This window comes from Pogoniulus pusillus, chromosome 15 (genome assembly GCF_015220805.1).
Source record: "Pogoniulus pusillus isolate bPogPus1 chromosome 15, bPogPus1.pri, whole genome shotgun sequence".
NCBI lineage: Eukaryota > Metazoa > Chordata > Aves > Piciformes > Lybiidae > Pogoniulus > Pogoniulus pusillus.
The window spans coordinates 17,316,888-17,329,905 of NC_087278.1; the positions used below are offsets into that span (position 1 = coordinate 17,316,888).

The window sequence follows — 13,018 nt, forward strand, 5'->3', positions numbered from 1 at the left end:
CTCTAAAGTCATTGCCTCCAAAAATTGTCAAGGGATTGTCAAAACCAGTTTTTTCCCAAAAGTACTCTGTGACCCATTAGTGTAACCAATTCAAGGAAACTTTACAAGTGGGTGAAAAAATGGGGCTCATAACTTAGATGAAAGCCATTGCCAGCACACTGGTAGTCTTCTAGGGATGTTAGTCTTAGAACTGTCATATATTTGTAGCCTCTTGAATTATCTCATGTATATAGTTGGAACTTGATTATTATTTAGTTTTCTGACACCAGGCATTTCAGTGCTGCAATTTTCTTGTTTGGGAAATGAGATACAAAATAAAGTTTCATCAGGACACAGACTTAATGTGATGTCCATGATGTGTGTATCTATTTGTCCAAGTGATAACAAGGTACACAGCTTGACTGACTTCCTTAGCCCCAAATGCTCTGAGTTTCTCACTGCAAGTAGTATCTTTGCAGTACTGCTTCAGAAGACCACCTTTATGTTGGAACCTACATTTGGTTTCTTTCTGTGCCAATACATGACACAGTTACTTCACAGAGGTTCATCTATTCTCAGCTGTTCTGAAGCAGGAATGGGCTTCCTGCAAGAATGCCTGGCAAGATGAAACTACTGCCCTGGTGTAGAAGACAGATGGTTATGTGCAGAAAGACTGACAAAGAAGTATCCAGGAGGCTTCCCAGGATGCTACTGAGAGCATTCAGCCTTCTGGACCCAGAGTGCTATCTCAGGGATTCTTTTCTATGCAATCAGAACTGCAATCAGAAGCTTTGCTTATACAGAGCAATCAAGGTGCTGGGCAAAAACAAGCATTAGGCCTTCACAAGCAGAAGATGCTGTCATCATAGAGCAACAGACCTTACTGCTTCCATACTGTCTTCCACAGAAGGCAAGAGCAGGCACAAACCTCACTGATTCATTTCCCAGGACAGTATCCTAATAAATATGTGGAGCTGGAAGGAAGACAAAGAACTGGATTTTATATGCAAAGAATAACAGGAGAGAAATATATATGTATTATTATAAGGACAAAGTTTCAAAAGGAAAATCCCCTTGAGAGCTGGTAGAATTAGCTCTCCATTTCAATTTCCTGTAACAGTTGACAATTTCTGTGATAGCAAAAATACTAACGAATTATAGATGCATGTATCAGGAGACAGACAGACTGATAGCTTTCTGTACTGCTCTTTCCTATCTTTCTTTTAGCTCTTGATCTGTACCTCAAACCCAGAAGCATCTTAATATGTTTTCAGATGATGGGAAAGGTTTTCCTCTTCTTTCCACCCAACTCCAAAATTTATTGCTATGTTCTTTTATTTTATCTCTGATTCTTGAACATTAAGGTCAGTAGAGTAATTTTTATTGGAAAGAATGAATATATGTAATATGCTTCTAAACAGTACAAGAAAAAGGGAAATAAATCTGTCCCTTGGGGCAATTAATTTCCTGCAATACTCATGTTCTTCACAGAGAGAGTGATTTCCCATTGGAATGGGCTGCCCAGGGAGATGGTGGAGGCACCGTCCCTGGGGGTCTTCAAGAAAAGACTGGATGAGGCACTTAGTGCCGTGGTCTAGTTGACTGGATAGGGCTGGGTGATAGGTTGGACTGGATGATCTTGGAGGTCTCTTCCAACCTGGTTGATTCTATGATTCTATGATTCTATGTAATCCAAAGGTATGTTTGTGTCAATGCATTTTACTTTAAATTTACACACTGTAATGAATAGTAATTTTCAATGTGAATAAAGGAAGAGGTTCAAAGTCTAGGAATGTAACTATCTGAATTATTTCTTTGATGTCTAGAAAATTATTAGTAGTACAGACACTTACCCAAAATACTGCAGGAATTTGAAAAGTATTGTCAAGTTTGTTTGCAAATCAAGTACAAAAATTCATGCCTCCTGTAGTGTTTTTGCTATGTTATTCTCACATGCAATCTTTAAAACATTATTTAAATTTCAGTTAATAGGAAAATAATTATAGATATTTAAATAGAAATTAAGTATTAAACTGATTACTTACTGTGGATTATTATAATCTGAATGATGAAGTTTTGGAGGGAATTTAGCTTCTTACACAGTACTAATTGTGCAAATTCTTATTAACTGTGGAAATTAATGACACACAGATAGCAATAAAATTGTATACAGTTTTTAGTTCCAGTAACATTTACATAGCTAATGATTCCTTAGCTGCTCTTCTAAGACTTTGTTTGAATTGCAAAACTAGGGGAAAAGAAGAAATTAACATCAGTTTTAAAAATGGCCTACAGTTCATTAGTGATCAAAGAATTATGCACTAATGATACCTTATTTCAAATATCAGACCACTCATCCTGCTAGCATAGGAAACCAGTTAAATATTGGACTACAGGAAGGAGACGCCAGAAGTTCTTATACTGTCATTACAGTCTGAAAATAATTTTTCCTATGGGGTGGTGATACATGAAAAGAAACTACCCTGAACACAGAACTCTATCTAACTTCTCTCTGAATTTCTAGAAGATTTCTCTTCTATGGAATATAATGGGAAAAAATGGGAAGATTAATTAAAGTAAGAGACAGCAACACTTTCTACAGCAATGACAGTTCTAAAAATTCAGTCAAGCTAGTTGATGTTTCCCCTGCAAGATTCTCCTCACATCCCTCTCTTGTTTATAATGTGAGTAGAAAGCATAGACTTTGCAGAAATGCTGTTACTGCTACCATCATAAGTGTGAAAATAAAAAAGCACTGGTGTCTAGTTTGAGGAATAAAGGCCTATTTTAATATGAGTATGCCAACCCTGGACTTCTTCCCAAGAGCCCATAAAGCAGGAAATGCTTACAGATCATTGGTAACCTAATGGAACAAAAAATGCTTAGCACATCCATTTAGATGTAGTTGCTTGTGTGGGATAAGAATTACACTATTTGAAGAATGTGTATTCTGTAGCTAAAAAGAAACATATTCATCTCAATTGTTGACTTACACATTTGAGATCAGTGTTTTCTTTGGTTTATTTTGTTCAGGCCTATGAGAAAAATTCAAATCTCATGAGAGTTACTTAAGTAATGTGCAATTCCGGGTGAATATGTTATACATGTAAGCATAGGAAAAATTTTGCATTAACACTAACCACTGGGTTCAAGTCTGTATCTTCTGAGTTGCATTTTATCTGAGGTGGACTATAATGCAAATGGGATGGTTGAGTGCAGTCTGTGCCTTGCATTCCTCAGATTGTACTGGAAAGTTCTTGTCAGATTACTTGTGAGATCTTAATTATCTGATGTATCATAAAATTGGAAAGACACAAATTTTCTTCAGCAATGAGATTCTGAAGTAATTTAAATCCTATTTTTAAATTTCAATTACAATTAACCCAGGGCATTTAAAAATGTTACACACAATAATCAATGTGGTCGATCAAGTCTGATATGAGAAGTTTAAATGCTGAACCTTATTTTGTTCATTATCTAGGTCTGAAACGGTGTTTTCAGCTCCAAATTCATAAATGTTCAAGTTAACAGAAAAAGTGTATGGGAGGAAGTGATGATACCCTGGACACAGTCTCCAATGCTATCATATATGTGTGCACAATTTTAATATTAATATTTTAAAAAATCATAAAACTTGGACTTCACCCAGTGTGATTAATTTCCAAATAATATTTACCTTAATGGTGCATGTTAATATCACTTACCCTATCATTTGTAGAGGTTCTAATGAAATGTAGTCTCCACTCAAGTGTGAAGAAAGACCACCTATCACAGCAGATAGAGGAGAAACTGAGTAACAGTACTAGGACTCCTTACTTACCAAAAAGACACTGCATACAAAACTGCCAGCAAACAGCAGATTTCACAACCAGTAACAAATTCACTTTAAAAAGATAAAATCATCAGAGTTGCTTAAAGAATTCTGAAAGAATTTATGTTTTAATCTGAAGATCATGGAAGCTCATAGTCTGTGGTGGCAATCTATGACAGTGCTCTCCACTGGAAGGAAAGTTAAATAGTCTCTACAGACTAGCGCAGAATAACTGCTAATTCGATTTCCAGCCCTTTGATATTCCAACAAGTAATTCATAAATGTCTTTCATATAGACAAGAATGTTTATTTGAAAAATTACATATTCTAGTCTGCTTTGGAGTGTTGTTCCACAAGAAAATCAGACAATTTCAGAGCAGTGTAAGACATGTTTTTACCAGGTATATGTTATAAGCGTCAGAAAATGGCTGTAGAAACAGTGGAGAGGTAGAGAGCCTTTTCCCAATACTAAAATAATTCCATGTAAGCTACTCTCTGTAACAGGTTACAGAGCTCTGCTAAATTCAGTGCATCTGACCTTTGGAAGGTCTACTGTGTGGAGTGAAAAGATCTCTTTCCTTTGTTGTCCAAGTTTTTAAGCTGTTCTTAAGATGTATGGCAGCTATGACAAAAACTGCAAAATGTAACAGAGAGCAATTGTCACTATCAAGTCACACAAATGAAAATAATTTTATTCCATTTATTCAAGCTTTATTTATATTTCCTGAAATACAAAAGTGAATTTGTTAATGCACTCTGGCACAGAATTCTGCGCTTAGCATGGGAAAGAAGCAGTTTGGCTTAAGGAGATGTCGTATAGCTGTGTTTAACCTATGTGGACGGAACAGGCCTGAACATTTTGGAATTCTGAGAAATCTGAAATCCTGAGAAGCATGTAATTTGCCATAAAGCATATTCACATTCTTATCAATTTATTACTTCTCAAAACAGAATCCCAGCAAAATCGACTCGCCTGCAGAAAGCTAATGTTTTATTAACACTGCAACAGTGAATTTAAATCTCTTCTAAAACTAAATTCTTCAATCTAAAGTCAGTAATAAGTCTATCCTTAGATTTCACAGTATCACAGTATCATCAGAGTTGGAAGAGACCTCACAGATCATCAAGTCCAACCTTTTACACAGAAGTACCTATTTCAATTTAGATGGAGTATTAAGCAAAGGAAAGTAAAAAACAAACAAACAAACCAACAACTGTTCCTATAAGCAGCTGAAAAATGTGAACAAGAAACCCCAGTCTGTATTTGTCATCTCCACTGCAATCATTATTTTAGTATGTATCATTTAAAAATGCTTGCCTTCTGATATTAGAACAGTTGTATCCATAAATCCAACAGTTCTCAAACAAATTTGTACTCTTGGGGTAGCTGTAGGTTTGATGGATACAGTACTGGAGCTGAGATATTAAAAATAAGTTCTTTAGTAGTAGTCACAGAAGTCACTCCACATCACATTTGCATGCTTGAGAGTGACTTGCCTTATAGAAGTGACTGTTTATGTGATCTGTATAAGTTCATGTTTAAAATACCAGAGTTGTTCTTAATGTGCAGTTTTGTTTAAACCATTTTTGGGCAGGACTCAATTTCAAATCTTAGAAGTACAGGAACAACTTAGGATATAACCAATATCTCAGCAATAAACTTTTGTGATAGAATTATTATATGTCTGTAAGAAAAAAACAAAAAAACCACAACTGATGGAACCTCTTTTCCTTAGATAATATTTCTGAAGTGCTGTAGCATCAAGACTGTATAACATCATGTTGCATGGATTTGCAGCACGTTGTCTCAACAAAGAAAGTATGTCCTTGTGAAGATTAAGATCTGTGTACACTGTACATCTTTCAGAATATATTAACCATTAAAAAGTTACTCTCAAGCCAGGAAAGTTGTAGGTGGTACTTCTTTGCTTTGTTTTTCTTCTAGAACAGACCAACCCCTCAAGGCACAGTTTGAGAAATAAAGCTAATTAACTTTCACAATCTTCCTTTCAAAACACATAGACAGGATTATTTCATGTGCTTACACGTGTGCAGAAATAAATCTCCTACACGAATTCCAGTGGCTAAAATGAGGGTAAATGTTCCTCATCTAAATATCCCATCAGTTTTATTTCTAATGAGGATGTCTTTTCAAAAGTAGAATACAACATTCTATATACAGCACCTTTTTATTTTTGTGAATTCAACACAACATATTTGGAATCCAGAAATTTTTGGCCCTGCTTTCAATTTAATTTCACAGTTTAGTAGTTCTAAGTCCTGTCACTAAAGTATTATCCTGTTGGTACTTTTTTTTCTGTATTTTTAGAAATAATTTCTGAAAATTGTTTGTGACCTCTTCAAAATCATCCAAGGGTGCAAAAAAGTCTCTGCATGTTAAAAAAGAAATTCTTTTTTTTTTTTTTTTCCTTTATCTGAATTGTTGGCAGTATGGTCACATTTCTAATAATTGCCTTGTTTTTTTTTCTCTAGGAGAGCATAGACTTGGGTGAGATCATGTTTTCCCTTTGTTATTTGCCTACTGCTGGGAGAATGACATTAACAGTCATCAAATGTAGGAACCTGAAAGCAATGGATATAACTGGTGCATCAGGTGAATTTACTTCTTTTTTAAATAACAAAGCAGAGTCTATTAAGGAAGGGGGAATATGGAACTCCTTGGGTTTTGTCTGTTTAACATAATTGTGAAATGGAAGTACCAGGACAAGTACAGATCCTATTCAGACCTACTGGCTCTCTTTGGTCTGGGAGTCAGTATGACTGTTCAGAATGCCTGTACCTTTCATTTGCATTGACAGCATACTGAAAGCAGTGTTTGCCAGGGTCACTAAAATCTTTGTAATATTTTTATCTTATCAATGAAACATTCCTACAAAAAGCTTCACTCTTATACCTGATATGTGAATGACTTTCAGTCCAAATGCACACAACTGATTGTTTGTTACTCAGATCCCTATGTCAAAGTGTCACTGATGTGCGAGGGTCGAAGACTCAAAAAGCGGAAAACTACCACAAAGAAGAACACACTCAATCCTGTTTATAATGAGGCTATCATCTTTGATATCCCTCCAGAAAATGTGGACCAGGTCAGCCTTTCCATTGCAGTGATGGATTACGATCGGTAAGCATAGTTTTCTTTTAGACAATTAAACTTCAGTGAGAACTTCACTGCAAGCAACTGCCTTCTACTTCCTTTAACATTCAAGTAGGTTTAGTGTCACAAAAGACCTTTGGGTCTTTTCCTGACGCTTCTACATATTTTAGAGCTCAGGCCATTCTTATCTGTGCCATTAATAACTGTGGTAGAGAATAAACCACGGCTCAGTCTATTACAGGCCCGGCATACATTTCTATCTCCATCTGGTGGCTGGATTATGCAAAAGCTTCATAGGTCGATATTCCTCCCTGTTAAACAAGGACCTTCACAACCCTAATTTCTTCTTAAATGGCAGGTGTTGGAAAGAAAATAAAATAATTATATGTTAATTACTTTATTTGATCAACTAATAATTAATTATTTGGTTGAATTGTAACTTCTGTGTTTGCTCCTTGCTGATAACAAATCTGAGCCACAACTATCTGTATCCTTACTGAGAACTGACAGGAAGAACCTCCTACTTAGAACATCTCAAGGACTGCTGGTTAAATGAGACAGTGACTGGCAGAACCATGCCCAAGCCAAGTCTGCTTCACTCAAGTGCTATTAGTAATGAGCTCTTGAGATTGCAGGGCAAAGAAACAGTGAAAGTCCAATTTAGTAACACAAACCCTCGGACTGTTTTTCCTTGCCATCAGATTTCTGATCATCCTCCAGTATCTGTCAGGATGTGAAAGTCAGATTTCTCTGTCAGATGTGAAAGCAGCACTGCAATTCTGTTATGGAGAGAAGAGTACATCAACTTGCACGCTTTTAATCCTCTTCAGCTACTCCTTTCAAAGTGTCTGCTAAGAGGAAGTTAGAAAGCGTTATTCTAAGGTAAATTAGGCAGGGTGCAGGATGTTACTTTCCAGAGCCCCACAACAAATCTATGGCACAGCCAAGGGTATGAAGTATTAAGCCTATTAAGGCTTGGTCTCTTGCCTTTCATATTTTTGACTGAAGTTCCAATGACAACACAGTAACAGGTGGCAACCATAGTGTGAAATAATGTCTGAAGGATTTGCAGCAGGAAATGTATTCCACATATTCCTTCATATTCTTCTTCCACAAAATTTAAGCATAAGCATACTTTCCTCCTAGATCACATGGTGTATTATGGTCCTTTTCTATCCTTGTGTATTCTGGGTTGTAAATTTTTAATGACAAGGGTTATGTCCTCATTGCTATTTTTATAGCTGCTAGAAGTACTTTAGAGGGGTTTGATACCACCATTACAGGATTTAATATTACTATTCTCCACTAAAACTAATATCTGTAATAAATAATGTGAGAACTTTGATCATGTATTCTATACTGTGCTAAAGCAGTAAACAAAATTATACATTGGATGTTATTAAAACTATTTTCATTTTTTAAAAAATCTGCCTCTTTACAATTCTCAGAGTTGGGCACAATGAGGTCATTGGGGTATGTCGGACAGGAATTGATGCTGAAGGGCTTGGAAGAGATCATTGGAATGAAATGTTGGCTTACCCACGTAAACCAATAACTCACTGGCATCCACTAGTAGAGGTAAGAAGTAGCAAAATTTTCTCCTCAGTATATTGAATGTTTTTATGTCTTTCACACTTATTTGCTTCTGAGAATCATGAAAATCAATGCAACATCTATGGAGCAGCTATAAGATTCTGAGCACAACCTCAGCCAAGTTGCATGGGCTAACCATTTACTTAAATGTGCCAGTTAAAAGAAATGATGCACTGATGGTATTGTAGGAGTAAATTAAAACATTTAAATTTTCCAGAGATTATGATAAGTTTACATCCACTTAGAAATGATCATTTGCAAGTATCTCAAAAGCAATCATTTCCTATTCAAAAAATCTTTAGCATGAAAAGTTACATTGCTAAAATGTTAATTTGAAACTGGCCTTCTAACTACTAAACTGAGGCAATATGCCAGCAGCTACCTCCAGTGTTACTCAGACATTTACTGGAAGTGTATTCAAATGCATGGGAGATTATATCTACAAGCCTCTGGTCTACAAGCTTCCTTTTCAAAATCTTAATGGTTTTCTGTATGCTAGTGGCTTTTGATTTGGAAAGATTCATACTGAAGCCTCATACAAGAAGCAGTAGTCCCTGTTTTGGGACACAGAGGATATACTCTTTAAGCCCTGTCCAAAACCAATCTCTATAGAAAAATGAGTAGATGACTGAGATATCATAGGCCATATGATTTCCCCATTGCATGGACTGTACAGCAACAGAGAAAGCCCAAGAAGGCTTCAGTAAAACACCTTTAAAAGAGTGTATGGACAAGGAAGCTGAGTCAATTCATCAGAGAAGCCTTTTTTTAAAAGGTTTGTGTCCAACACATCAGAGACACTTTTAGGAGATCACTTTAGGAATTTCCACTATTAGTTCTGTCACAGACTTTTATACAGAAAAAGTTTAGATGAGATTTGGATTCATCTGTGAGGGAGTGTCTAATCCTCTGAAAGGAATGTAGTGCAGAGCCAGAGATTATGTAATTTTTAAAACTGACTCTTTTCTTGCAGTTACCTGGACGTGCAACCAGTTTTGATAGCCAGGGATCTGGATCATCACCCAAACCACTGCTTACACCCTAAAGAAAAAGAGTGGTCTCATCGTGTTCCATGCCCAAAGATTCCTTGTAACTCACTTCCACATAAACAGAAGGTTTGGCTTCTACAAATGAACAGTATCCATATTTTTTATTAAAATACATTTTTCCTATTCTAAATCTTATATTAGGGTTTGTAATTTCTTAACATAGAAATGAAGTTGACTTGAGCCAAATATAACCCTTATACAAATTTATTCATCTGTTTTGTCACTGGCATATATCCAGCATCATCCAAGCAGTGTTTCAATATGACCTATATCTTTGCATAGACAAAGAAGTCAGAAAAAAAATCCCTTAAGTAATTCAAAACCACTGCAGCTTGTAACACCTAATTCTGTTGAGGTAGAGTAAATAACCATATGTAGCTCATGAACTAAATTTCTTCTAAATTGCACTAAAACCTCTGTGACTTCTCAAGATAATTCTTGAAATGGAATGTTGCACAAAAAAAACCTGTTGTTGTGCTTTGAGTATTTGGAAAACCAGTTCATTCCTTGAGCAGGGAAGAAGGGCTGATCAAAAACACACTGAAGCCAACAAGAAGGACACTAGTGGCTTCACTGGGTTTTAGTTCAGCCTTTATGGAACAGGTCTCGCAACTGGATCTATGCAGTTATAATCTTCCATCAGTCATGATGATGGCTACCCCTAAAGTAACTCATTAGCCTGACCAGCAAAAACAACCAGGCACTTTTGTCCAGGTAAGCAGATGCACTCAGCAGCTGTTTTCTTTCAGCTACCTACCAGCTGATGAAGAGTTAGCTTGGATGTCTCTGCATGGCACTAGACTGTGCATATATGGGTACTGTGGAAAGCTAATGTGTCTGCAGTGAAAGGTGTGGAAGTTAATGCAGCTCCACAGAGAACTACACGTCTCCAGATGAAGTACATCCAACCTTTCTGAAGCAGCTCATTTGCTACTCTGAAGTAAAGAAAATGATTTATTGTATCACTGATGTTCAAAAAGAATTGACCAAAAACTACAGTTGCACACAATGTTTTTCTGATTCGTGATTTTCTGTGGCAGTGATATTTCTTTGAAGTTACTGTGTGTGTAATCGTATAGCTCATATGGAAAGGTTTCTGGTCCCTTGGATGCCTCTATAATTGTATGCTAGTTATTAATTCAATATACATTTTATGTCAATATGAGGAGAGAGAAATTGAAACACAGCTATTTTCTAAACTAGTATTGGAATACACAGTGACAGCAAATGGAATTAAAACCATTGGCTGAAGTGAGCTGCTTTAAAGACTAGAAGAGAACCACATATTGTTTGCAGATTTAACTCTTTTTTTTTAACACTGCAGTTTGCCTCAAATAGTTTTGTTTGTTTGTGTGTGCTTGTTTTTCTATTTTTTCTTATTTGTGAAGAGCACTGCAAGAACTGCATTATCAGGGCTGAGACTTTGAAAGCTGAAAAATGTTGAAGCAATGACTTTTATGTGTTTCTTTGTAAAGAAAACTGAGAATATAGTATTTTTGCAAAATACTTTTTTACAGGAAAAAAAATGTCATATACAAGAAAAATGCCCATGGAAGACTGATTTTCAGTTATGGAGAATTTATTTCAGTAAGGGAAGATTGATTTTCAGCAATGGAACCATTTGTGAGAATTAATCTAAAGGGAAAAGATAGTTTAGACAGACTCTGAAGAACCATATTGGCCTGATTAGTTCAGCCTGGTTGACAAAGAGTATGTTTATGAAGATCCAGTCTCTCCCTTCTGCTAACTGATCTCTAAGAGAGTCAAATACGCCTTGAGCTTTGAAGTGTTTTAGATGCTCCCAGAAAGTTAGGAAGGCTGTTCTTAACATTACAAGTGTTTCTAAGACAAAAAAAAAGAGGAGGCAGGTTTTGTATTTTGCATTGTGTTTCTACAACACAAGAAGCCAACAAATAAATAAAGCTTTAAGACATACTTTAAAAAGTTTAAAAAACAAACAACCAAAACAGCCCCAAAACCAAACAAACACCAAAACCAAAACTCAAGACAAAACCAACTTCAGTTTTTGAATGTCTGTTCCAGATTGTCTAGGCAGAAAGTTTTGCCACAAGGTTTGCAATGCTGAGCACAGATCCTTCCTATTCAAGACTGTATTTTCATCATGATAAACACAGAGAAGTTCATTTCTGCTTGTTCTGGATCATTTTTTAAATACGAGCTTGTCTCTGTGGGTTATCATTGTTAGATTCTGTGTCCTATGGAACTTTCATCACGATTTTGCAAGGTTGATATAGAAAGAGGTATATATACATGTGGAGACAGAAAAAACATTTTGTATATACATTTATCTTAACATAGATTATATCAGCAGTGACCTTTGTGGCCTAAAAAACACTTTTTGTAATGTGGTACTGTAACAGTTAAATATTCTTTGCACTTTTTTTGCACCTAATATCCAAAAAGCTAACAATTTCATGATGAAATGTAGCATAAGTGTTCAACAATGAGCAACATCTTTTTAACTATTTTCTCGTTCTCAGTGAGTATCCTGTGTGTTTCATTATAAGTAGTAAAGTATTTTGGATTTTCTTTTCTTAAATTGAAATTGTCAAACACCAAAGGAATACTATCTTAGTTTGTGTTCTCTTGTTGTGTTATTTATGGTGCTGTTAATAACAGTAGTGGACAACTTCTGTGTCTAAACCTGATTTATGGGTGCTCTATGTCTACAAGAAATTAGACTGAAAAATTACCATGATATCTAACTTCAAAAATAATTCCCTAATTAATTATTTGTAGTCTGTTGTCAGTGATTAATTGAATTAATGCAAATGATGATATTTTCCCCACCACCGCAGCTCTCTTAGTTACCTCACAAGACATATTTAATATAACCAATCCACTGGCTTTAGAGCCTGGTCCACATGTTACTCTCTGAGCATACTCACAGACGCACCCAGTGAAAGGCTAGCACAGATTTAGTCAGTGAATACATTGCTTTATATATCCCTTAAGAAATTTCACACGTTTTAATTCGGGGAAGTTGTAAATTCCCTGCTCCTATCCTGAATGTTTTGGGTTTTTTGCTTATCCACATTTCTGCCGTATCACAAACATTAGCCATTTTGCAAATGTTTGGTGTAAAATATATTGTTAGTAATCTTACAAGAGTTTGAAAATCTCATGTTCCTAAAAGCCTGTGCCATTTTTACTGCAATTATTTACTGGAAACAGTAGCAGCACTTAATAAGAATTGTGTTTTGCACTGCAGAGCTTTTTTATAGTTTCACAACAGTAAACCACAAAACTGTACAGAGAAAGTACATGATGGATTAAGTGGTTCCAGGGGAGCTCTTGCATTTTTGTATTTATCTTCAATAATCTACTGTAAAGTGAAAAGGCCCACATACAAATGTATCTAATGAGCCATTCTAGTCTTTTGGGTAAATACTGTTTTCAAGCAATTGTTTCCCTTCCCCTCATTAAATAAGTTTTCAGAGACCAGTGAAT

General features: G+C 35.8%; 1 protein-coding gene across 1 annotated transcript in view; it reads left to right on the forward strand.

The window, feature by feature from the left end:
* Nucleotides 1-11,053, forward strand: part of SYT10 (synaptotagmin 10) — a 41,998-nt gene extending 30,945 nt beyond the window's left edge. Inside the window, exons 4-7 of the mRNA XM_064155547.1 lie at nucleotides 6,284-6,404; nucleotides 6,761-6,932; nucleotides 8,354-8,483; nucleotides 9,472-11,053. Of these exons, the coding sequence (XP_064011617.1) occupies nucleotides 6,284-6,404; nucleotides 6,761-6,932; nucleotides 8,354-8,483; nucleotides 9,472-9,543 (495 nt within the window). The 3' untranslated portion in view covers nucleotides 9,544-11,053. The remainder of the gene's footprint in view (nucleotides 1-6,283; nucleotides 6,405-6,760; nucleotides 6,933-8,353; nucleotides 8,484-9,471) is intronic.
* Nucleotides 11,054-13,018: the final 1,965 nt, after the last annotated feature.